The sequence below is a fragment of the Esox lucius genome, chromosome 7, assembly GCF_011004845.1.
Source record: "Esox lucius isolate fEsoLuc1 chromosome 7, fEsoLuc1.pri, whole genome shotgun sequence".
Classification (NCBI taxonomy): domain Eukaryota; kingdom Metazoa; phylum Chordata; class Actinopteri; order Esociformes; family Esocidae; genus Esox; species Esox lucius.
In genome coordinates this window covers 35,708,886-35,733,814 of record NC_047575.1, presented here as the reverse complement: position 1 = coordinate 35,733,814, position 24,929 = coordinate 35,708,886, and the positions used below count along the sequence as shown (strand labels likewise).

At 42.1% G+C, this 24,929-nt stretch overlaps 1 protein-coding gene across 3 annotated transcripts; it reads left to right on the top strand.

Moving 5' to 3' along the window:
* On the top strand, positions 1 to 24,929 carry LOC105011110 (syntaxin-1A). Of its 3 annotated transcripts, none has more exons than XM_010870919.5 (10): positions 1 to 230; positions 7,623 to 7,700; positions 11,560 to 11,659; positions 14,071 to 14,145; positions 14,354 to 14,427; positions 14,559 to 14,667; positions 20,929 to 21,002; positions 21,179 to 21,316; positions 21,830 to 21,940; positions 23,768 to 24,929. In XM_010870919.5, the coding sequence occupies exons 1-10, from the start codon at positions 201 to 203 to the stop codon at positions 23,843 to 23,845; spliced, it is 867 nt and encodes a 288-aa protein (XP_010869221.1). In that variant the 5' UTR covers positions 1 to 200; the 3' UTR covers positions 23,846 to 24,929. The 3 variants fall into 3 exon arrangements, with proteins under 3 accessions (XP_010869221.1, XP_019903277.1, XP_010869223.1); XM_010870921.5 differs by lacking the exon at positions 23,768 to 24,929 and adding an exon at positions 22,324 to 22,548 and having other exon boundaries at positions 5 to 230; XM_020047718.3 differs by lacking the exon at positions 23,768 to 24,929 and having other exon boundaries at positions 2 to 230; positions 21,830 to 22,548.

Below are 24,929 nucleotides of genomic sequence, written 5' to 3'. Positions count from 1 at the left end.
AAACATCAGAACGATGTAATGCAAGTCAAAGAATGTATTGCGCTTTCGAATTATCTACACCTCAGTCGCGCACCCGCCCCTCATCACGAGGTCAGGAAAGAAAAACTGGAAAATCTGACTCGAGAGTAGGACAGTACTGATATGGAACACGTTGGTGGAGGAGGTGTTTGAGAAACAGGTGACAAAGTCGTGTAATCGCGATGAAGGACCGCACACATGAGTTAAAGGCGGTAAGTGATCTTTTAAAAAAAAAAAAACATTCTAGCATACATATACTATATTTGAGAATTCAGACGCAAACGTTTTTTTTTTTGTTGTTGGGTTGTAGCGGGAAGTATTGCTCACTTCTGTTTTTGGCGGTGGAGTAGAAAGCAGCTGTCTTGGAGTAGAACGAACTCATACATTTTTTATTTCACAGTGATTTTATATCAATATCCTATACGTTTTGGACATCAGTTTTGCCTTGTCATTAGTAACACTCGTTCCACACTTGAACAACGTGTGAGTCAGGTGACGCTTGTCTGTTGACCATTACCAGGCAAGACTAGTTGTACTGACTCTTTAAATGGTTCATGAGCGCGCACGTAACCCTCTCCCATGTGATTAATGCCAAGTAATGATTACTTCTAACTTCAACGCTATAAAAAGATGTAGGATGTATTCGAGTATTATTTTATTAACCCTGCACCATGTCTAGATATGGTGTTTTTCTTTTATTGAAAATATTCCGTTTTGTATGCTCAATTTTGAGTATATTATTAACCTAAAAACTCTATCTCTCACTCTCTTACACACACCCACACACAAACACTCATTTTAAATATTTTGATCCCACATATTAATTTTACAATTAAATAAGGAGTTTCGATAAGGCCTTATTTCAAGGTCTTGCTTCGCATGGTTACCAGAAAGAAATGGTTACAACATTTCAAAACAAATCTCAGCACTTTGACAGAATTCTGCAACCCTTTAAGTCACTGGCCTACTAAGCAGGGCTGTGCACAGATATTTTCAGGGGTAGAGACTCAAGGACAAAAATGGGTATGTGCCGAAGCTGAGAAAAGGTCCTCCCCAGATCTGTGCTGCGAGAGGGATGGACATTGTTTGATGGATGCCCATCACACAAACGGACGATGCTTGTCCGCTGGAGCAAGTGGCTCGCTGACGTAAAGGGGGAAGTGTAACCACCGGCCGTTTTCCCCCCTTTTTGTCTTCAATATACAGTGGATGTAAAAAGTCTACACACCCCTGTTAAAATGCCAGGTTATTGTGATGTAAAAGGATGAGACACCGATAAATCATGTCAGAACCTTTTCCACCTTTTAATGTGACCCATAACGTGATCAATTTGATTGGAAAAAACAAACTGAAATCTTTGAGGGGGAAAAATAGAAACTCACAAAAACCTGGCATTTTCACAGGGGTGTGTAGACTTTTTGTATCCACTGTATATGCCCAATATCAGATATTAAAAACATTTTCAAAAGAGCCCCTCACTGTGGCTCCCTTTGTAACATTTACATTTTCATCATTTAGCAGACGCTCTTATCCAGAGCTACTTATGGTAAGCCAATAAATTAGTTATCTGCAAAGGTCATTGCTGGAATGAAGCCTATACTAATAAATATGTAACATCAAAAGTTAAGAATAGACAACAGACAGAGGTGGTGGCAGTGGAACTATTTGAAGTACTCTGTGAAAAGGTGAGTTTTCAGGTGTTTTATGAAGATAGGTAGAGACTATCCTATCCTCCAAGGGAAACCGGTTCCACCACTGAGGTGCCAGAACAGAGAAGAGTTTTGACTGCATGGATCGGGAACATGCCCAGAACAACAACAACAACAACATCAGGTGTATTTGAGACACTGGAGAAAACCTTACAAACACACACCCACATGGGACTGAGGCTGTGGGGCGTTCCTTAGTCCTCAGAGGACCTGCATGAGCATCTGTGCATGACAGATGGACTGCACTATCTAGCCAGAGTCTGTGTTAGTGAAAGGGAACAAACTGATACAGTTACGAATCGTGATATTATGTTTGACTGCCTTATAACTCTGACAATATTACATTCATTGTTGCTGTAGTTGGCTAGACCTCTGAACCGTAGCTGCTTTATGTCTTTCATAGCTTGTTTATACTTCATGGGCAATATTTTGGAACATCAATATGGTGATGCAAAACTACAATAGTAGTTTTGCATCACCATACAAACTGTATAGAATCATTAAACACACAATACATATTCTATCAACACCTATGTACGGCAGTATTAGCACGTGGTGACGTTCCCTGTCCGTTGTACATCCGTGCCATCCAACATGTGAGCTAGGAAGGGGTTCACAGGGAATCCATTTGTTTACTGTAGATGTTGTAACCTTGCCAATTCCAAGTCTGCCAGACCTGCTGCCATAATTCTATATCTTTTATTTGACCCCAGTCACTTAGCATTCTCAACACTAGGTCTGTGCTCAACATGGCTGCCCAACATATTTTTACAAATCTGTGTTCAGCTGACATCCATTTCAGGCTACACAGATTGCTACTGTTATGCAGGACGTTTAGCACTGGAACGTAATGCTACTTGGCTGTCACACACCATCTAGGATGCCAAGCAGCAGAACGTGACTGGAGGCTGATATTCTTTCTGTTATACTGATGCCTTATAATGGCTGTCCACAGTTTTGTGGTGCTGAGAAGAAAAAATGAAAGCTACATTCTGTCACTGTCCATGGTGCTGAAATATCAGCAGTTAGGTGGATTTGTTTACATCACCCAAACCCAATCTGGCAGTCACCGCAATAGGTTTGTCCTTCCCCTAAATCATTACTGGTCTTATGAAAGGAATCCGTGCTCCAAGCCACCTGTTGAGTGATCCAATGACACCTCAGTCCCAAATGAATGCAGTGTGTACTCCGTTTTGTTTTTGCCATCGAGTTATTGAACATAGGAATACATTCTATGTGTGTGTGTGTGTGTGAGTGTGTTCTGGCCATGACAGTTACACATTGCATGTGATGTTCACCAGAAGGTGAACCAGTGGACTTGGGCAGATGCAAAGCCGCGCCGAGGGGGCTTTGCATTATTTAACACCTGTGCCATGTGCTGCATGCATCTGACTGGAGGCAGGCTCTGATCATTACAACCCATGTGGAAGAGTCGAATCATCATATACAATCGATTCAAGTCTTGGGTAAATAAAATGTTAGTTTTTGCAAGAACGGTTTAACAACATTGAATGTTCAAATGTTACAGTGCCATAGTAAAGTCATACTCCATTGTTGGAGGTTTTCTTGAGACATGTTTCTCATATCGTGTAAGCAACATAATAGTCAATGTCTGGCACTAGTGTAGCTTTAAGCTGTTTAGATGAGGTGTTAGCTAAAGGCAGCCGCAGTCACACTAACGCATCATCATCCAGTGGGTGTAGTTCCGATCTAACGAAGTCATACTGCACCAGTCCTTCATTTACTTTGAACAATTCATCTGTTATATTAGGTGTGACCTGCTTTAGGGCAGCACATATCCCTTAAACAAGGTTTAAAGTTAATTTGTTCAGTTGCTTCATGCAAAAATACTTCCCCTTCAGGTAATACATAAAATGTTACCTTGGGTATTAAAGGGTTGAGTTTGAGCCAAACTGTTGCTGTCATATCAGTCCTCCTCCTGTCATAGTCCTCCTCCTGTCATACACCATACACATACGTCATAGTCCTCCTCCTGTCATAGTCCTCCTCCTGTCATACACCATACACATACGTCATAGTCCTCCTCCTGTCATAGTCCTCCTCCTGTCATACACCATACACATACGTCATAGTGCTCCTCCTGTCATAGTCCTCCTCCTGTCATAGTCCTCCTCCTGTCATACACCATACACATAGATCATAGTCCTCCTCCTGTTATAGTCCTCCTCCTGTCATACACCATACACATACGTCATAGTGCTCCTCCTGTCATAGTCCTCCTCCTGTCATAGTCCTCCTCCTGTCATACACCATACACATACATCATAGTCCTCCTCCTGTCATACACCATACACATACATCATAGTGCTCCTCCTGTCATAGTCCTCCTCCTGTCATACACATAGATCATAGTCCTCCTCCTGTCATAGTCCTCCTCCTGTCATACACCATACACATACGTCATAGTGCTCCTCCTGTCATAGTCCTCCTCCTGTCATAGTCCTCCTCCTGTCATAGTCCTCCTCCTGTCATACACCATACACATACATCATAGTCCTCCTCCTGTCATAGTCCTCCTCCTGTCATACACCATACACATACATCATAGTGCTCCTCCTGTCATAGTCCTCCTCCTGTCATACACCATACACATAGATCATAGTCCTCCTCCTGTCATAGTCCTCCTCCTGTCATACACCATACACATAGATCATAGTCCTCCTCCTGTCATACACCATACACATAGATCATAGTCCTCCTCCTGTCATAGTCCTCCTCCTGTCATAGTCCTCCTCCTGTCATACACCATACACATATGTCATAGTCCTCCTCCTGTCATACACCATACACATAGATCATAGTCCTCCTCCTGTCATAGTCCTCCTCCTGTCATACACCATACACATAGATCATAGTCCTCCTCCTGTCATAGTCCTCCTCCTGTCATACACCATACACATAGATCATAGTCCTCCTCCTGTCATACACCATACACATACATCAGGGCTATAGATTATCTGCTCCGGTACTGTGTGTTAGAATCCAATGCTTACATGTTGTCTGGGTAATATTTTCAAGGCCTACTTGTTGTGTCCGCTGTGAGATTTTCAGTAATGTTGTTGACATATTTGACATTATGTAACCCAATGAGTATGATGATGAGTGTGCTGCTAGTGCAGATGGAGCTGGAGTTAAAAGTGAGTCGGCAGAACATTGGAGTTGTCCCTCACCGGGGGGGAGGGGTAATCATCTCCCTCTTTTGTGTGTGTGTCATGGAACGTGTAGGCTAATGGAGATAACGTGGTGTTAGTGTGGGCGGATGGCAGTAATGATTATGGTGCACTGGCATGGAGGCGCTACCATTGTCCTCCTTCCTGTGCCCTGCTGGTGTCAGGGAATCTCGGTGAACACACTGCTCCTGCCGCCTTGTCTTCATGTGTCCTCTGTGTCGGAGCAGGAGGAGTGTCTTCATGTGTCCTCTGTGTCGGAGCAGGAGGAGTGTCTTCATGTGTCCTCTGTGTCGGAGCAGGAGGAGTGTCTTCATGTGTCCTCTGTGTCGGAGCAGGAGGAGTGTCTTCATGTGTCCTCTGTGTCGGAGCAGGAGGAGTGTCTTTATGTGTCCTCTGTGTCGGAGCAGGAGAAGTGTCTTCATGTGTCCTCTGTGTTTAGGAGAAGGAGGAGTGTCTTCATGTGTCCTCTGTATAGGAGCAGGAGGAGTGTCTTCATGAGTCCTCTGTGTGTAGGAGCAGGAGGAGTGTCTTCATGTGTCCTCTGTGTGTAGGAGCAGGAGGAGTGTCTTTATGTGTGGACTCATGATTTGATTGTAGAATACATACTAACGCCTTTCTTTAAAAACGTGGTTTTGCTCCTATTCCCTGGATGTCTTTGAAATGATATAATTAGATGAGATCCAACTTAATCTGGTTTCCTGCTTGCTCACAAGTCTTTATGGTATTAAAGGCATCTACAATCCTGGCATGCCAGGTTAGCTGTAACCTGATGTTCATTAAAGCAAATTTCATAGAAATGACTATTTAGTGGATATCTATGAGTCTGTTCAGACAGGAAAGACTCTTCTGGCGTTAATTCGCTTTTTCTACTTATGCTTGCCAACAGTGCCGTTTATCTGTAATTATTTTGAATTCCTGTTGTCTGAATTAGTTAATTAGACCTTTTTAGACCTTGTTTCAGTGTAGAATACTAACAAGCAGTAGATATATTTGAACCACTGGAAAATACATTTGGGATAATTTTTGGTAATCCCATAACAGGCTATTTAGAAAGCATCTTGAGATCAATTAGCCAATACTCCATAGACTTTGGTATGAATGCAACATTTCTTCTTCAACATCACCATCATCAGATCAATGATATGATCAATATGATTATCTTATATACTACTGTTGTATGTGTGTTGTACAGCTGACATCTAAACATCACAGGAACGCTCTTGAGCTTGTATTCAGGCTTTAAAAAACAAGTTTACAATACAACTGATGACTTATTACAGTTAATTTGACAACATATATCCAGTTCTTCATTACTAGTCTCTTTAAACAATGGATCCATTTCCTCATTGCCAGAGATGTAATATGTACAAAGTAAAAGTTCTTGGCCATGTTCACCAGATCTGGGAAGTTCTTAATCAAGTACAGTAACAATATTCCTGACTTACTTCAACACTGAGAAGTAAATACAGCCATGTCCATGCAAGTTCAAGGTATCCTTTCATGTTTCTTCTCCTGTCTCAGTATATCAATGCACAAAACCACGCTTGTGGCGTGTTCGTGTAAACACTGGGATTCAGTGTTTGTCAGCAACGTCTCCAAATCTATTAATATTTTTTGGCTGTGGTGTGATTCTTCTGCTTTGGTTTGGTCTCCAGCAGAAAATACTGCACTCAAATGTGCTGTCTACAACAATAAAATATGAATAAACAAAAGGGGATTTGATTCAATAATATTCTTTATATTATTGTTACACCATTACCCAAAATAATCACATAGGCCACAATATTATTAACACACATGTGGTTGAGTGATGCCATCTAGCCTGACTGATGTGACCACTTGACTACACAGTAAAGTGCTCCGCAGTGTAGCAGTCAACTTAGACAGGCAGGAATCACATGGGTGTTCCTTGGCCATGCCACTCCCCCAACCCAACTAATATTGGACAGGTCGACTGAATGGGGTCAGCCCCTTTTTAAACCTCTGTGCTTTGCTAGTCATTTTATTCCATGGATCCACTTCCTTGTTACCAGTTGGTCAAGTACTTTCCCTCCTTTATGGTTTTGATACATTGATTTCAAGCTCAAATCGTCTCTATGCCCTATTACCTTAGGCACTACGAGACATGACACATGACAGCATACCTGGGGAAGTGAACATGTCACCCCGAGCCTGTGCTCACGTCCTGAACTGCCCCGAAGAACACAACCAAAAAAAATAATTCATTGCATTCAACCCCGGCTGCAGATCTGATAGTGATACCCCTTTCCTTCATGTTTCCCCCAGAGACTTTCTTGATTTCTCCATATTTTCAAGGATAAATGGGATTCTATGTAAAATACATTGTAGATAACAAAAAGCATACATTTTCAGTTTTTTCCCCAAGATGGTCTACTTTCTTGATGTATGACTATATCCGGGTCAATGATGAGGTACACTTAAAAACGTTCTGTTCGTGGACCATTTTTGAGCCTATTTCTTAGTCCTACTGAGCCCCATAAGCTCATTCATTTTCCATGTCTCTTGGCTGGTTTCCTTCTAAAAGTGGAGGTGAATCAAATAATGCAGTGCTTAAAGAAATAGATGTTTGTAATATTTAACTTTTTCTTTGAACACCAGAACGGACAGGTTCATACCATTGACCCACCCAACATTTTGAAATGTCTGGTCTGTTAATATGTCCCTGTCTCTCTTGTGCCTGTAGGGTAAGGAGGCTGAGGAAGAGGATGATGTAGCTGTCAATGTGGAAAAAGATCGATTTATGGATGAGTTCTTTGTACAGGTAAGGCAGATTTCTGTCTCCATCTCTCTATGTATGTGTGTTTCTGTTAGGTGAGTGATTACTGCTCTATTAAGATCTCTGCACACTGCAACCACATCACTAATTGAGAAGAGAATGGCCAAAAATCCAATACGAAATGTGAGCTTCCAGGTTTCAAACGTTGCTCACCGTGTCTGCTACATGTACACAGGGACAAGAGAGCCCTGAGAAAAAGACTTGAGATCACTTATGGAAGTAAACATGCAAATGATTGAAGAAATTATATTGTGATATTACGCAACAATATGATATAGCATCACAATATGTCTCATCTCATCTTCATCCACTTATCCGGTATCGGGTCGCGGGGACAGCAGCTCCAGCAGGGGACCCCAAACTTCCCTTTCCCAAGCCACATTTGCCAGCTCTGACTGGGGGATCCCGAGGTGTTCCCAGGCCAGTGTCGAAATATAATCTCTCCACCTAGTCCTGGGCCTACCCCGAGGTCTCCTCCCAGCTGGACGTGCCTGGAACACCTCCCTAGGGAGACGTCCTGGGGGCATCCTTACCAGATGCCCGAACCACCTCAACTGGCTCCTTTCGATGCAAAGGAGCAGCGGCTCTATTCCGAGTTCCTCACGGATGACTGAGCTTCTCATCCTATCACTAAGGGAGAAGCCAGCCACCCTTCTGAGAAAACCCATTTCAGCCGCTTGTACTCACAATCTAGTTCTTTCGGTAATGACCCAGCCTTCATGACCATAGGTGAGGGTAGGAACGAAAATTGACCGGTATATCGAGAGCTTTGCCTTCCGGCTCAGCTCTCTTTACGTCACTACGGTGCGGTAAAGCATATGCAATACCGCCCCCCCCGCTCCGATTCTCCGGCCAATCTCCCGCTCCAGTGTCCCCTCACTCGCGAACAAGACCCCAAAATACTTGAACTCCTTTACTTGGGGTAACACCTCATTCCCTGCCCGGAGGAGGCACTCCATCGGTTTCCTGCTGAGAACCATGGCCGCATCACAATATGTCATTTTCCCAATCACTATTTTTAATCCTAACCGAGACAGCAGCCGTGGGAATATGGTCCTTCCGTGGCTTATATATGGCTCAGTGGAGGTACAGCAACTTGGGTCACATGGTCCAGATCTGGACCTAATTAGGATATGGAAAAAAGGCCATGGAACATTCTGCCTCACCCAAATGTGTTGGTAACCCTGAGTTGAAGATGTCTTCTGTGATTCTTGAATTGACCTAGTTTTTAAAACTAGCTACCTCGTTAATAGAACGAAGTACTTATAATGCTTGAAGCACCATGGTTGGCGTGTTTATGCTCAGTCTTTGACTTCTGAAGCCAACCCACAGTAGGCTCCCAATTACTGACTTTTCAAGCCCCAGCGTCATTCCTTCAGACATCTCTGCCTCGAGCAACCCCGACCCTCTCAGTTATCAAAGAGCCCATGTTGTGTCTAGATACGCATCCAAATCATCACACCATCAAATACTGTACAGTACATGCCACTATATTGACGGCTGAGATGAGCTTTCTGTTTTTCTGCTACCTCGCGCTACCACCAGATCCATATAAGCAGCACAACCAGCTGGATTTTGTACAGAGACTCCCAGGAGCCTTTAGGCCAGGTAGGCCTGAGGCAATAACTCCTTACAAGGATAATCACCACCAACTACCCTGTGAAAAGGCAGAATCGTACCTGTACCGTACTTTCCCCTTTCTCTCCCTATGATTCAGTGAAGTCTTCCTGGCAGTGCCTCCATGAACTTTAATAGGCATTTTCCCATCAGGCTGCCCACATGCAGTGTCTGAGCTCTCTAGCAGCACACTTAAATACTGGCCCCTGCTGAGCTGCATCGTAGCACCAAACTCTGCCGAGACTCTCCCTAGCTACCAGGCACTGTGCATTGTCTGTGGTCGTGGAGTATACATACCACAACCTATCTCCTTCTGTCTCTCCTCCAGGGGGAGATTTACACTAGCTCTCTATAGACGCACACTGATGACATCACTAAGACCTACAGTATGACAGAGTGTATGCTGCAATAGAGCTCACTGAAAGGTCTGGGAGAAGGAAGGACCAGTTTTAATACTGTTTGGTGTGCTGTGTTCATGATCATTGTATTGTTTTTTTGCTGAATCATATTAGGGCATGTCTACACATAAGTGGCTGTGGGGTTTAATTCAGGCAATTGGCCACTAATGGGTTAACAGATTTTTGTCTTCCCGAATCTGAGTGATGATGTAACACATTTCTTCCACTAAATCACTGGGCTTGTATGCATAGAGCCTCTCAATTAAGGTCCTGTAAGTTGAAACCGTTGGAATTATCTTAGCTCATATTATCTGTTACAATGAGCTGCCCTGGTTGGGTTGGAGAGCCAAGAGACCAGAGGTGGCAGAATGACATCGGACATCACAACATTAGGCAAAAATAATCATCTATTCTGATTCACTTTGAGGACACAGAACCTGATTTACTTTGAGAACACAGACCCTGGTGTGCTTTGAGAACACAGACCCTGGTGTGCTTTGAGAACACAGACCCTGGTGTGCTTTGAGAACACAGACCCTGGTTTTCTTTGAGAACACAGACCCTGGTGCGCTTTGAGAACACAGACCCTGGTGCGCTTTGAGAACACAGACCCTGGTGTGCTTTGAGAACACAGACCCTGGTTTTCTTTGAGAACACAGACCCTGGTGCGCTTTGAGAACACAGACCCTGGTTTTCTTTGAGAACATAGACCCTGGTGTGCTTTGAGAACATAGACCCTGGTTTTCTTAAAGAACACAGACCCTGGTGTGCTTGTGGTAGGCTTCATCAAGGTGCTTGTCCATTCCAGCACTAGGACCAACACATTAAAGTGCCCATATTATGACTGCTTTTCAACAAGTTAAAATAGGTCTATAAGTTCCATAAAACATGTTTCTGAAGTTGTTTGCTGGAAATAGCTTGTAGGAAAAGATTCTTACCTCCCTCTATTAACCTCTGTTTCAGTCCCTTTCAAAGTGTTCTGTTTTCTGCTGCTCATTGCATATTCATTAGCTGCTGCTCCTTTGCCCACACCCACTCTAACTGTTACCATGGTAGCGGGGAGAGCGTAGTAGTAACGGTTTAACGGTCTAGACAACGCTAACATATTCCCGTTTGTAAATATAATATTATAATAGCTAGAAGCTAGCGGTTAGCGTTACCTTGTACTATGTGGCAAAACACTATCTAGCTAAAATGTTAGTTTGCCAAAACACTTCTTGGTTAGTTCGTGTAGAATTGCAAAATAAAGACAGCTAATTGTATAGAACTACTTATGTCCCTCGTCTGCAGGTATTCCACGCAAAGTTGGAATTGCGCACTCTTTTAGCAAAAGTTTCTTGGCTAATCCTGCCTTGTACTGACTGAAGTTGGAGAAACAGCCCGTCTCAAAGTGGTTAGCACAAACCGACAATTTTTTGCCAACTGTAGCAGGGACGTTGCCTTCAAAAATGAATTCAAGCTATGCCGCTCTTCTGTCCTCTGCGGCTGGGATGCGATGGAGTGTTTTGTGCTCCTCTTTACAGCCAACAACAGCACAGTTTAAGTGGTGCTTCGACATGGTGCTTCTGAATCAGTAACAACATGCAGGATATCAGAGAAGTTACTGCTGTACCTGGTGGGTGGAGCCTATAGACGGTGGAGACATTAGGTATACTCCAAACAGCATGGATGTTTTTTTTTTTTCAAAGTTTGTATGCGTGTGGAAGCACCAGAGACACAAAAGAACACCCCAAAACCCAGAAAAATATTTTTTCATAATATGGGCACTTTAACACATATTGCACATTCTAATAAGTGAATAATTGTGTCATGTGGACTCATTATACCAGGTGGAGGAGATCCGAGGCTTAATTGAGGAGCTCTTAGAGAAGGTGGAGGAGGTCAAGAGACAACATGGTGCCATCTTGGCTGCCCCCAATCCTGATGAAAGTAAGTAATTTCTCTCCTTACTCTTGCTCACTGGGTATATACAGAGGCAAAGAGAGAGCTAACCTCTACCTTCTACAAACACACACACAGTGAAACTCCCTCTCATTACATCCTAGTCATAAATCAAAGTTATTATCTGCTGGGCCAACACACTGTAATGGCCAGACCTCAATTTCTTTCAACCTGCAGTATTGCCTTTTCACACCTCTGCAGTTTTTCTATCAGTGAAAGCAACCAAAACGAGAGAAGGCTCTTTGGAACAATGCTTGTTCCATCTTCAAACTCAGTTCAAGAAAATATTATAGTAATGTGTACTAACTATTACTACTACTAATAGTGTGGTTGTTCCACCTAGCTATCTTATGATGTGTGCACTAACTGTAAGCTGCTCTGGATAAACACATCTGCTAAATGACTGAAATAGAAAAACCTTCAAATTAAACATGGCCAGATAATTAGTAGTCATTAATTGGCTGATGCATTCTGACTGGACAGTTAGATGTGATTTAAAGGCAACCACAGGGGATTCTAATGGAAAAAGAAAACCCACCATTTGCTTCTGATTTAATATTGTTCAACATATAGAGACAGATCAAGTATAAGAATTCTAATTATAAACTTTTCTTCTGGGTGATCATTGACTTGGTGGCCCCATAAATCAACCAAACTGCAGTTATTCTACTGTGATCCATGAAGATTTATTTTTCTCGCTTGACCTTTTGGACCATCCTCATTGTGCGTTGGGGCAAAATACGCTATTAGGATTATATACTAAGGATTATCACAACAACAAATAGTTGTGAAGGACAATGTATACACACACACACACACACACTCACATGCATAGAAGACAGCCATCTTGGAGCCCAGGGCATGGAACTTTTTATGTCAAGGTCTCTTTTCTCAGACTCTGGAAGATATTAAGATAGTAGATAAAAGCACAGAAACCAACTGTTGTCCCGTTTTGAAACCCAGACCAAAGTCATATGTGGGGCTTACAAGTAGGTTGATGTTGTCTGTGCAGCCCATAGAGAAGACTTATGTTGACAGCTGGCTGGTGGGGTAGGATATGAACAGCAACTGGGTCACTACCACCAAACCCCCATCCCTGATTTCCATTTGATGGTTTATTTTTGGTAAATCTCTTTTACATCTAATGATATGGTTTGGGATGTTGAAAATGAAGTCATTTTTTTTAGGAGAGGCAATCAAAATGGAGAGGGAGAGGAAAGTTGTGAAATGCTCTTCCTAAAACACACTGTTGTCAAAAAGTGATCTCACCTCCACAAGTGACCTCACCCTGTTTCTGACATACAGTATCACCATCAGTCACAAACACAATGAAATGCAGAATGTCGCTTTGGGTGGGGGATGCTTTTCTCTGTCTGTTTTATGTGGATAGAATCGGTTGACTCTTGTCTTGTATGCCCATATCTGAGTTGCAGGACAGGAATTTTCAGCTGGAATGAGATTTCCAATGTAAGAAACACGTTACCAGAGTTACTGTTTAAGAGGACATCAGGGTAGTCTTCTTGTCTCTGAAACGTGGTTTTTCCCACTTAGCTATGTTAACTAACTATAAGTTGCTCCAGATGTGAATGTTTGCTAAATACACTGCTCAAATTCATGTTTATGTTCATTAATGTTCTGTTTGCTAGGATGAACAGAAACATTTTGTTGAACGGGACTTCAGGAGACATGCTGAAGTATTTTCATTAGAATGTGGATCACAAATGACATTCTTTTTTTCCTCTCTCTTTCTGCAAATATTTGTTTCAGCTGGTACCAATTTTGGGGTGCTAGGACAGATATTAATTTAGTAAATCGAGAGCTGCTTTCCCTTAAGTGAGAGATGGACATGAGCCCAAAAGTGGCCGAATGAAGAGGGATGTTTGGTTTGAGCGTAGCCTGAAGATGGGGAGGGTGAGCGGAGCAGCAAGGAGACATTGGAGAATCCCTGTTTCAATATATTTGGTACTTCCTTTGGGTATAGAATTCATTGGAATTAGCTGCCTACATGGATGCAAAACCACTATTGGTCATCACATTTAAGATCTTTCCAGGCTAATTTACCTTCTTGGTGATTTAAATCACACAAAAAATATTTGTCCCTTCTCACAATTAGATTTTATTCTCAGGGGGACAAAAACAAGGCAAACAACATTTTGGAGAACCCTCCTGATATCCCCACTGGGAAGAATGGTTTCCTGCAATAATTTGAAGATTGTTTTGGGGGGTGATTTCAAGAGGGAGATGGAGGTTGAGTGAGGCCTTATCTAAGTGTGTGTGTGGGGGGGGGGGCTCTTTTGGTAATAATTTCAGGATAGTGTGTTTCAATAAAAAATATTTGAAAACAAGGCAGAATTTGGGTAATGATTCGAATGTCTTTGTTTTTCAATCTCTCTGCAAAGCAACGAAGTCTGAACTGGAGAAGTTAATGACAGACATAAAAACCTTTGCGAACAAAGTGCGCTCCAAGTTAAAAGGTACGTTACAAACACGTTTTCTTTTCCCCCTTCTCTTTCATGGCCTCTCTATGCTATTCTCTCTGCTGAACCTGCATTTCCTGTGACCCCAACAAGGGCCAGATTATGTTTAAAAACCAAACGGGGATCTCCACAAGTTCAGTGCAACCGTCTGAATAACGTGTGCTGGTGCTGGTAAGTTAATTGTGATCTCTGTCCCCCCCCTCAGGCATTGAACAATCCATAGAGCACGAGGAGGTCCTGAACAGGTCGTCCGCAGATCTAAGGATACGTAAGACCCAGGTGGGCTACAGTGTGTCGCAGGATAGTTTACATGGGATTCTGGCATAATCAGGATCAGAGTTGCCATCTCTCTATCGTGTGTAGAGCTAGTGATTGTCGGAAGTGTAACATCCTGCGTAATTCCCTGTCAGCATTCCACATTGTCTCGTAAGTTTGTGGAGGTGATGTCGGAGTATAACGCAACGCAGTCGGACTACCGGGAGCGCTGTAAGGGCCGTATCCAGAGACAGCTGGAGATCAGTGAGTGCTCTCTGTGCGTGGTTGTGCGTGTGCGTGTGGGTCTGTCGTCGTTGTGTGTGGGGATGGGGGTGTATGCGTGTGTGTTTGAGGGATTGCTGCGTGTGATACGGTGCTTCCCGGGGCCCACGTTCTGTCTATTTTCGACACTTCATATGTATTTATGTATTATTTTATTGGAATCACAAGAGAACTGACAACGGATATCAGGAATGTGTAACAACAAACTCAGTGCTGTCAAAAGTAAATACAATAAGTACTTGGATAGTTACAATATTTTACTTTTCTTGGCTCGGTATAAAATTACTTTGAAATTATATAGTGATTATGGGATTTATGTGCAGACTGTCAGCTTCAATTTGAGGGTGTCTTCATCAATATCAGATTATGCGTTTGGAAATTACACCACATTTTCTACATAGTCGGCCAATTTTAGGATACCATGATGAAATGCTGTCTAAAGAGTTTAGATGCATTTGTTTACCATCCCCATCAATAAAGACAAGTGAGCCAGTTCCAGTGGCAGCCATACAGTATACAGTATGCCTTTTTCCTACACACCCCTTCCACTAACCACCAATCACCAAATGTTAGACTTCAAACTCACCTGTTTACCTGGTTGATTGCTATTGCTGTACATTCTACCTTTTAATGTACTAAACATTTGGCCTGTTAAAGTTTTGACTATATATTTAATTGATTTATTCTGATTTAACAGCCTCATATTGGCCAGCTTGATCTGGCACTGACATTTATTTGTTCCTGAGACACCAGCAACAGACTCTAAATGTTAAACCTAGAATTAATATTAGATCTTAATAGCTCTCTTGCGCATTCTGTAATGATGCTGACAAACAAACCTCCCTAATAAGAATCAGCTCCGGAACCTACTGTCCACGTACCTTTAAATGGACGGTCTGTACACAAAATGTGTTGTAACAAGGTTTTAAATAAGAGCTCTAACTAGTGTCTCTATGTGGCCACACACTGCTCCATAGTGGGCACAGTTGCAAAGTCATTTAATTGCACTTTTATAACTCCGAGAGACTCTTCACCAGTTTGGTGCTTTTCTAGCTGTTGAGAAACAGAAGTAAGAACACATTGTTTAGATCACAGCCTTTCACCAATACTTTGACTCACTTACTGTTGTTTATGCAGTCCAAAAACCACCCATTATAAATCACACAATGTATCAGGTGTGAATAATTTTGAAGTATATTTCATAATCAAGACTAGATAATTTGAAAAAGATTATTTTACAGACGCTTTAGGGTTATTTGGTGAGCAAGTCGTTATTGGATTTAGGTGTGTGTTCTGCAGCAAATTCTCATTATAGCAGGGACAAACCTATTGTAGGCTGATTGTGTCCTCCTTGTCTCACTGTACATCAAAAGTTGCAATCATTCATGTTTATACATAAGGTTATAATTATCACCCAAGTTATCTGTGACAATCTTCCATCCGCCATTCACATGCTGTATACGGACTAGAGCCAGTTAGAACCCGGTTGTTCTGGAGGGTGTGTGGGTATAACAGTGAAATTAGGTACATGCTCCAGACATTCAAAGCCATCATGGGAGTAAACAGTAAACAGACTTGGGAGGCTGAACATGTAATTCTACTTGTTTATTTTAATATCTGTGTTGAAATTCAATTCTCCAGTCATGCAATTTGGGAGATGTTTAATAAACCTTAAAGCCATCATCAAAGTTGTGTTGTGCGTGTGTGTGGTGCATTTCAGGCCCAAATGACTGTATTGAGATGACACCTGTAGGGGTTTATGGAGCAGAATATAATATCAACATTAAAGTCATTTAGACTGTAAGCATGTGGGGTGGTTAGGCATCACTGGTAATTCACTCTGACATGATTATGGATGTTTAGACAAGTTCCTCTTGTTGTGGAAGTGTTATGCCAGAATTCTGGTTGCAGTTGGCTGCCTTTCCTTGGACCTGTGTATTGGCAACTTCCTACGAATCCAACTGTCAAAACACAGTGGTTATTTGTCTCAGGAAGTTATTCTGCTGCTAGCCTGTGTTTTAAGCCTGCTCCTAGGAAAAGCAGGACACCATTTTGATTATTTTCAATAATCTTTGTCCATCTCAAAAAAGGAAAGAGTAGAAAAGTTCTGTTAGTCATGTTGACTTCTCTGTCCAAATCCCTAGCCTTCCACGGGATGTTGTGTACAGTGTGTCTAAATGTGCACCCTCGTGCGCTGGTTTGTGCATGCGTGTTTATGTGTGTGAGATTGTTACAGTAGCTTGTGACTCCCAGGTGAGCCCAGGTGTGCTGCATCAGGGAAGTGCTAGAGTCAATATTGACCCAGGTGGAGCAGCACACACAACAGGGTCCTTGTGGCTGAACACACAAACACAAACATACTTCAAACTCATACACAGACTAAAATATTATACATACCTATAGACTGTTATACTGTACAAAGTAATAAAGCATTGTAATGCATTTCTGAAACAGTTAAAGGTAAAATTTGGACAGCCATAGTATTTTATGCATACATAATTGTTTGTCCACATTTAAGTTGGTAGTTTACTCTAGGGCTGTCAAATTGACCTTTGCTCTGTTTGCATTAATCTAGTTTGAAGTTTTATTCATATGAACAGGACATACAAGGTATGGATCATTCATTAAAAAGATCACTGGTTCGCTCACTAAACATTCAACATCAATCATGATAATAGAGTAAATAAAGCTGTTTATATACACCACCATTTTAACATTTGGGGTCACTTAGAAATGTCCTTGTTTTCCAAAGAAAAGCACATTTTCTGTAGATTAAAATAACATCAAACTGGTCAGAAATACAGTGTATACATTGTTAATGTTGTAAATCAATATTGTACAGTAGCTGTAAACAACTGATTTTTTTATGGAATATCTACATAGGCATACAGAGACCCGTTATCAGCAAACATCAGTCCTGTGTTCTAGTGGCACGTTGTGTTTGCTAATCCAAGTGCAACATTTTAAAAGGCTAATCGATCATTAGAAAATCCTTTTGCAGTTGTTAGCACAGCTGAAAACTGTGCCTTCTGTAGACTTGTTGAGTAACTGAAGCATCAACAATTGTGGGTGTGATTACAAGCTCAAAGCTTTCTTCTGAAACTCATTAGTTTATTCTTGGTCTGAGAAATGAAGACTATTCCATGCTGGAAATTGCCAAGAAACTGAAGATCTCGTACAGCGTTGTGTACTACTCCCTTCACAGAACAGCACAAACTAGCTCAAACCAGAATGGAAAGAGGAGTGGGAGTCCCCGTTGCACAACTGGGCAAGAGGACAAAACATTTGAGTATTTGGTTTGAGAAGCAGATTTCTCACAGGTCCTCAATTGCCAGCTTAATTAAATAGTACCCACAAAACACCAGTCTCAAGATAAACAGTAAAGAGCCCACTCTGGGATGCTGGCCTTCTAGACAGAGTTGCAAAGAAAAAGCCATATCTCATACTGGCCAATAAAAAGAAAAGGTAAAAATGGGCAAATGAACACAGTCACTGGACAGAGGAAGACCTCTGCCTAGAAGACCAGCAATTCAGAGTTGCCTCTTCACTGTTGATGTTAAGACTGGTGTTTTGCGGGTACTATATATACACTGATGAGCCAAAACATTATGACCACTAACAGGTGAAGCAAATAACTTTGACCATCTCCTAATAAGGGCACAAGTCAAGGTCTGGGTAGATTAGATGGTAAGCGAACAATTAGTTTTTCTAGTCAACGTTTTAGATGCAGGAGAAATGGGCAGGAGTAAAGACCTGAGTGACATTGACCAAATTGTTAAGGCCAGACGACTGGGTCCGAGCATTTCTGAAACAGCAAGGCTTGTGGTGCTCCTGGTCAGCAGTGGTGAGGACATAATGACAGTGGTCTGAGGAGGGACCAACTATAAACCGGTGACAGGGTGTGGGGCACCCAGGGCTGATCGATGCACAAGGGCCACAAAGGCAATCCTGTCTGGTCTGAACTGATAGAAGGTCTACTGCGGCACATGTCCCAGAACATTTTAATGATAGTTATGGGAGGAATGTGTTACAAAACGGCGCATCCCACACTACTGCGTATTAGGCTGCGTAGCCGTAGACCAATCAGAGTGCCCACGATGACCCCTGTGACCACCGTCGAAAGCACCTACAATGGGCACGCGAGCGTCAGAACTGGACCTTGGAGCAGTGGAAGAACGCTGCCTGGTCCAATGACTTTGGTTTTCTTTTACATCACAAGGACGGCCGTGTACTTGTGCGCCTTTTACCTGGGGAGGTGATGGCACCAGGATGCACTGTGGGAAGACAACAAGCCGGTGGAGGGAGTGTGATTCTCTGGGCAATGTTCTGCTGGAAAACCCTGGGTCCGGACATTCATGTAGACATCAGTCTGACACGTGGCACCTACCTAAACATTGTTGCAGACCAGGTACACCCCTTAATGGCAATGGTACTCCCTGATGGCATTGGCCTCTTTCAGCAGGATAATGTGCCCTGCCATTCTATACACATTGTTCGGTAATGGTTTGAGGAACATGATGAAGAGTTCAAGGTGTAGCCATAGCCTCCAAATTCTAAATTCAACTTATAAATCCGCTTGAGCTTTTCTGGGATGTGCTGGACCAACAAGTCAGATTCATGGTGGCTCCATTTTGCAATTTACAGGACTTGAAGGATCTTTGCCAATGTTGTGGTGCCAGATACCACAGGACACCTTCAGTGGTCTTGTAGAGTCCATGCCTCGGCAGGTGGGTGCTGTTTTGGCGGCACACAAAGATCCTACAGCATATTAGGCAGGTGGTCATAATGCAATTAAATCTCTTCTTTGGTCTCTGTGAGATGCAGAGTGGGTGAACGGATGATCTCCGCATGTGTGGTTTCCACTATAAAGCATGGAGGAGGTGTGATGGTGTGGGGTTGCTTTGCTGGTGACACTGTGATTTATTCATAATTCAAGGAACACACAAACAGCATAGCTACCACAGTATGCTGCAGCGATACACCATCCCATTTGGTTTGCGCTTTTGTTGGACTAACATTTGTTATCAACAGGCTGAGTTTTGAGTCCACACATCTTCAATGTGGAAAAAGGTAAAAATAGGTAAACACGCTTGAATGAGTGGGTGTGTCCAAACTTTTGTGTGGTTCTAGAAGTAGAAGACACAATATAACAAAAGATAGATATATGAATAAAGATAAGGGTTCAAGTAGAACCATATCATGGACTCTCAGAGATGACCTAATCTTGGTCTTGCTATTATATCTCTTGATGCTGAAAATCCTATAATCACGTAGAATGGCCCTACCAGCCCCACCATATTCAGATGTCTCTGTGTGTGGTCTTCATTGTGCGTATTCAGATGGGTCTGTGTGTGGTCTTCATTGTGGGTATTCAGATGGGTCTGTGTGTGGTCTTCATTGTGGGTATTCAGATGGGTCTGTGTGTGGTCTTCATTGTGGGTATTCAGATGGGTCTGTGTGTGGTCTTCATTGTGCGTATTCAGATGGGTCTGTGTGTGGTCTTCATTGTGCGTATTCAGATGGGTCTGTGTGTGGTCTTCATTGTGTGTATTCAGATGGTTCTGTGTGTGGTCTTCATAACACATGTAGCAACCATCAATGTTTTAAACAGATCCAAATATATTTCATATTTAGATACTTCCGAGTAGCCACCCTTTGCCTTGATGAAAGCTTTTCACAGTCTTTACATTCTCTCAAACAGCATTATGAGGTAGGGACCTGGAATCCATTTCAACTGACAGGTGCCTGTTTTAAAGTTAATTTGTGCAATGTCTTTCCTTCCTGATGCATGTGATCCAGATGGGTCTGTGTTTGGTCATCAATGTGGGTATTCAGATTGGTCTTCGTGTAGTTTTCATTGTTGGTGTTCCTATGGGTCTGTGTGTGGTCTTCATTGTGGATATTCGGGTTGGTCTGTGTGCGGTCTTCATTGTGTGTATTCAGATGGGTAGTCTGTACTACAAGCCTGGGTAGGGACGTGATGTTTGAGTATTCCCCGAGGTGTGCATGGTGTGGTGCAGTCATCTAGGGCCCCAGAAGCCTCTGGCCGACCCATATGTGTGGGGGATTTCCTTGTCACACTTTGCACCAGTCTGTCTTATGAACTCGAGTTAGCTTTTCCCTGTTAGGTTTTTACATTTAAGTTATATAACAGACACTCTAATCCAGTAGTAGCTGCATACATTCTCATACTTCAGAAATCCCTCTGTCAGACTACATACATGCGTGTCTTTGTCATTGTAGCTGGTAGGAACACAACCAATGAGGAACTGGAAAGCATGCTGGAGAGTGGCAACCCTGCCATTTTTACGTCAGGGGTAAGTGAACACACCCACTCACACGAGCAGATGAAAGCATACACAGTCTCTTCATCTGGAAGACAACAGTGCTCGGTGGGGGAGATGTGGCCCACCAACGGAGTTTGGCATATCTCATAGGAGAGGACAGGTGTTGGGGTATAAATGGGTGATTACACACTCTGTCTCTCTACTAGATTATCATGGACTCCAACATCAACCAACAGGCCATGAATGAGATTGAGACGAGACACACTGAAATCATCAAGCTGGAGAACAGTATCAGGGAACTTCATGACATGTTCATGGACATGGCCATGTTGGTGGAGAGCCAGGTAGGACGATACACTGTACTGCAAACAAGAATGAAGAATCACAACCAGACTCTTCTGAATACACGCAATGAAGACTACACACACACTCTTCTGAATACACGCAATGAAGACTACACACACACCCTTCTGAATACACACAATGAAGACTACACACAGACCCTTCTGAATACACACAATGAAGACTACACACAGACCCTTCTGAATACACACAATGAAGACTACACACAGACCCTTCTGAATACACACAATGAAGACTACACACACACCCTTCTGAATACACACAATGAAGACTACACACACACCCTTCTGAATACACACAATGAAGACTACACACAGACCCTTCTGAATACACACAATGAAGACTACACACAGACCCTTCTGAATACACACAATGAAGACTAAGCACAGACCCATCTGAAAAGACACTACAATGAGCTCTGTCTTTTCTATTCCCCTTTTCTCTATCTACCACTTATCTCCCTCTACCTCCCCCTCGACCTCCTTCCTCCTCAGGGGGAGATGATTGACCGTATAGAGTACAACGTGGAGCATGCTGTGGATTATGTTGAGAGAGCTGTGTCTGACACCAAGAAGGCAGTCAAATACCAGAGTAAAGCCAGGAGGGTAGGTCAAATACTGCATCTCAATGTCATAAGATCAAATGTTGATGTGATGGTGTGATTATGATGATTAAGTGGCGTTGCATGATGTTGATGTGATAAAGATTGTAATGTTGGTGTTATGATGATTGTGTGATGAGGATTAAGTGGTGTTGCATGACGCTGATGTGATAAAGATTGTAATGTTGGTGTTATGATGATTATGTGATTATGATTAAGTGATGTTGCATGACGCTGATGTGATAAAGATTGTAATGTTGGTGTTATGATGATTATGTGCCATTGCATGATATTGATGTGTGAGTATGCAACATGCCTGTGATGAAGATGATGTTGATGTGATGTTGCATGACTTCTATAACATGACTTGCATGACTTGGTCGGCAGGTATGTTGACGTGAGGTGGCATGGTCTTACGCTTGTCTTTCCCTAACGAAAAGATTCAGCAACAGGAATGTCACTTAGGCCCAGAGCAGTCAGTCCCCTCTTCCTTCAGTGTGTCAGTGACCTGATACCACCACCCTGTTTCCCAAATAATTGGGACGCTGCATACAATGTAAATAAAACCAGAATACAATGATGTGCAAATCATTTCAATTCTACATTAAAATAGAAAATACCGATGTTGTCTTTGTACAATTTTCTATTGAATATAGGGTTTCAATGCATTCTGTTTTTATTTCCATTTTACACAGCATTCCAACTTCTTGGAAATGGGGTTGTAGTTTCACACCAGTCATACGTAACATGTTAGTATAGTACACCCCCTTGTGTCTGACTAGCCACAGTGCATGATGGGACGATGGGAGACAGTAGAAGCATCTTATTTTTTTTGTTACGACCAGATTGGACTTGTCACAGACTGACATCATTCTACGGAGACGTTGTGAAAAAAGGTTATTCATTTCACCCCTCCTGTTTTGCTGATCTCCAATAGCGTTTTTTATTTTTATATCTAATTGTTACATACGGGAATATCAACTGTCACAAAACAATGTGTGTGAACTGTGCATGGCAGGTTAAGGAATGTATCCTCACACTACATTGACACTAATGTCACTGATGGAGCAATCACATGAAATCTCTTCGGATGGTTAAAATGGTTTGTACGTCTGCAAGTAGGAGATCACTAGTTGGAGCCTGGTATGGAGAGGGACCCCACTGGGGTCACTAGCAGTATCCTAATGTATGTTTGGCCATCTACTGTCCTCAGTCCCCTGTTCAAACCAGGCACATCATGCATGAACTGACATGACATGGCCTCACTGATGACCTCTTCTGTGTGTATAACGTCTCAACACAACTGCTGTTACAGAACGCCATGCATCTCCCCAGGTTCACCACTATCTTCTGGGCTATAATCCACTATCTTGACCATTTATACTGGAGAGAAAAGGCGAAGCTGACCTAAGACCAGCGTCTAGGTCACGGCCACTTTTTCAGACACCTCCTTGATTGATAGAATGGACAGCGTTTTCCTAACATTTGGTCAGATTAAGTAGAGCAGATCAAAGTCAAGAGAATTTACAAATGAAAAAAATCTCAAATACAGAGCTCACAAATAGATATGCCTTTCATTGGAAAGCATTTGCCTAAAGCTCCAAAATGCAGGTCCATGTGCATATTTTCTACCAATGTCAGTGCCTGCATGTCCATGTGTGTTTTATTTGTTTAACATAACTTTGTTTTTGGTATGATATGGTCAGTACTATAGTTCTGGCAATAACATTTTCTAAACATCCTGGTAATGTAAACACCCCATCTGCTCTTTCATGCTGCCTGGACTCCGGGTCTTCTTCTTTTCACTGCCATACACCACTAATGGTCACAGAAGAAAATATTGATTATTATATGTTGTGTGGTGCTAGGTATTGTTGTTGTTTCCAGTATTGGTGGTAGTTTAACATAGAACACACATTACACACACACGTATGGTCCCCTCCAGAATTATTGGATGAGCAAAAATTTAGTTGTAGGTCAGCTTGTTCTTACACTCAGAAGAACATGGAAGAACGCTAACCTTAATATAGGTGACATTTTTCAGAGAAAAGGTAAATTTTAATCAAAAAAAATAATCCCCAAAATTTTTCACAATTATTAATTCCCCTGAAAATTATTATGAAGCAAATTTTATGTATTTATCTTTTGATTGATATACCTTTTTTATAACAACGTTTAAGTGGTCATACATAAATACCCTGGGGTCGAAATATGAGGTGACAGACGCACTCACTCTACTTGTAAAATTATTTTTCAGAGCTTTTGTACAGTGGGATTCACAGGGATACTGATATGAACTGACATAGTGGTGAAAGATAGATAAGGCTATTGAAGTCTGGTCTCTGGCTGGGAACCAGCTGTGTGCACAGAGTGGGGATCTTTACCACTGGGCTCAAACTATACATTTTTTATGTACATCAGAATCATTAGGATCTTTAAAGTGGTCAATTATGACTTCCTGTCTCATTGGAATATCAATGTGGTGAAACCTGTGCTGTTATTTTTGCAATGAGAGGGTGCTAAATGTACTAAATGCAGGTCAATTATAACAATGTCACATATTTTAGACAATTATGTATTTCTCTTTTACCTACAATTGTGATTATATAGTATTTTCTCATATTTTGAGGGTAGGATTAAGCAATTTGTTAAGGCTGTCAAAACTGAAGGGTTCTGAACAAACACAACCACCATCAGACACATAAATGCACACAACCACCATCAGACACACACACACACACACACACACACACACACACACACACAAACAAAAGGAAGGTGACACATTTATTTGATATGCATGAGTGTCAGTGCTAAATAACGCAGTTCCAAATGTGTTACTAATATTTGGATGTTGAATGTTTTAAAATAACATATTCGTTGTATTTGTGTTCTTGCATCCTCACTCCAACTCATTGGAGGGGTAAAATTGGTGATTTTACAAATGTTGTTCATTTTTGATATGTCTAAATAAATGGCCTCTTAAGACTTTT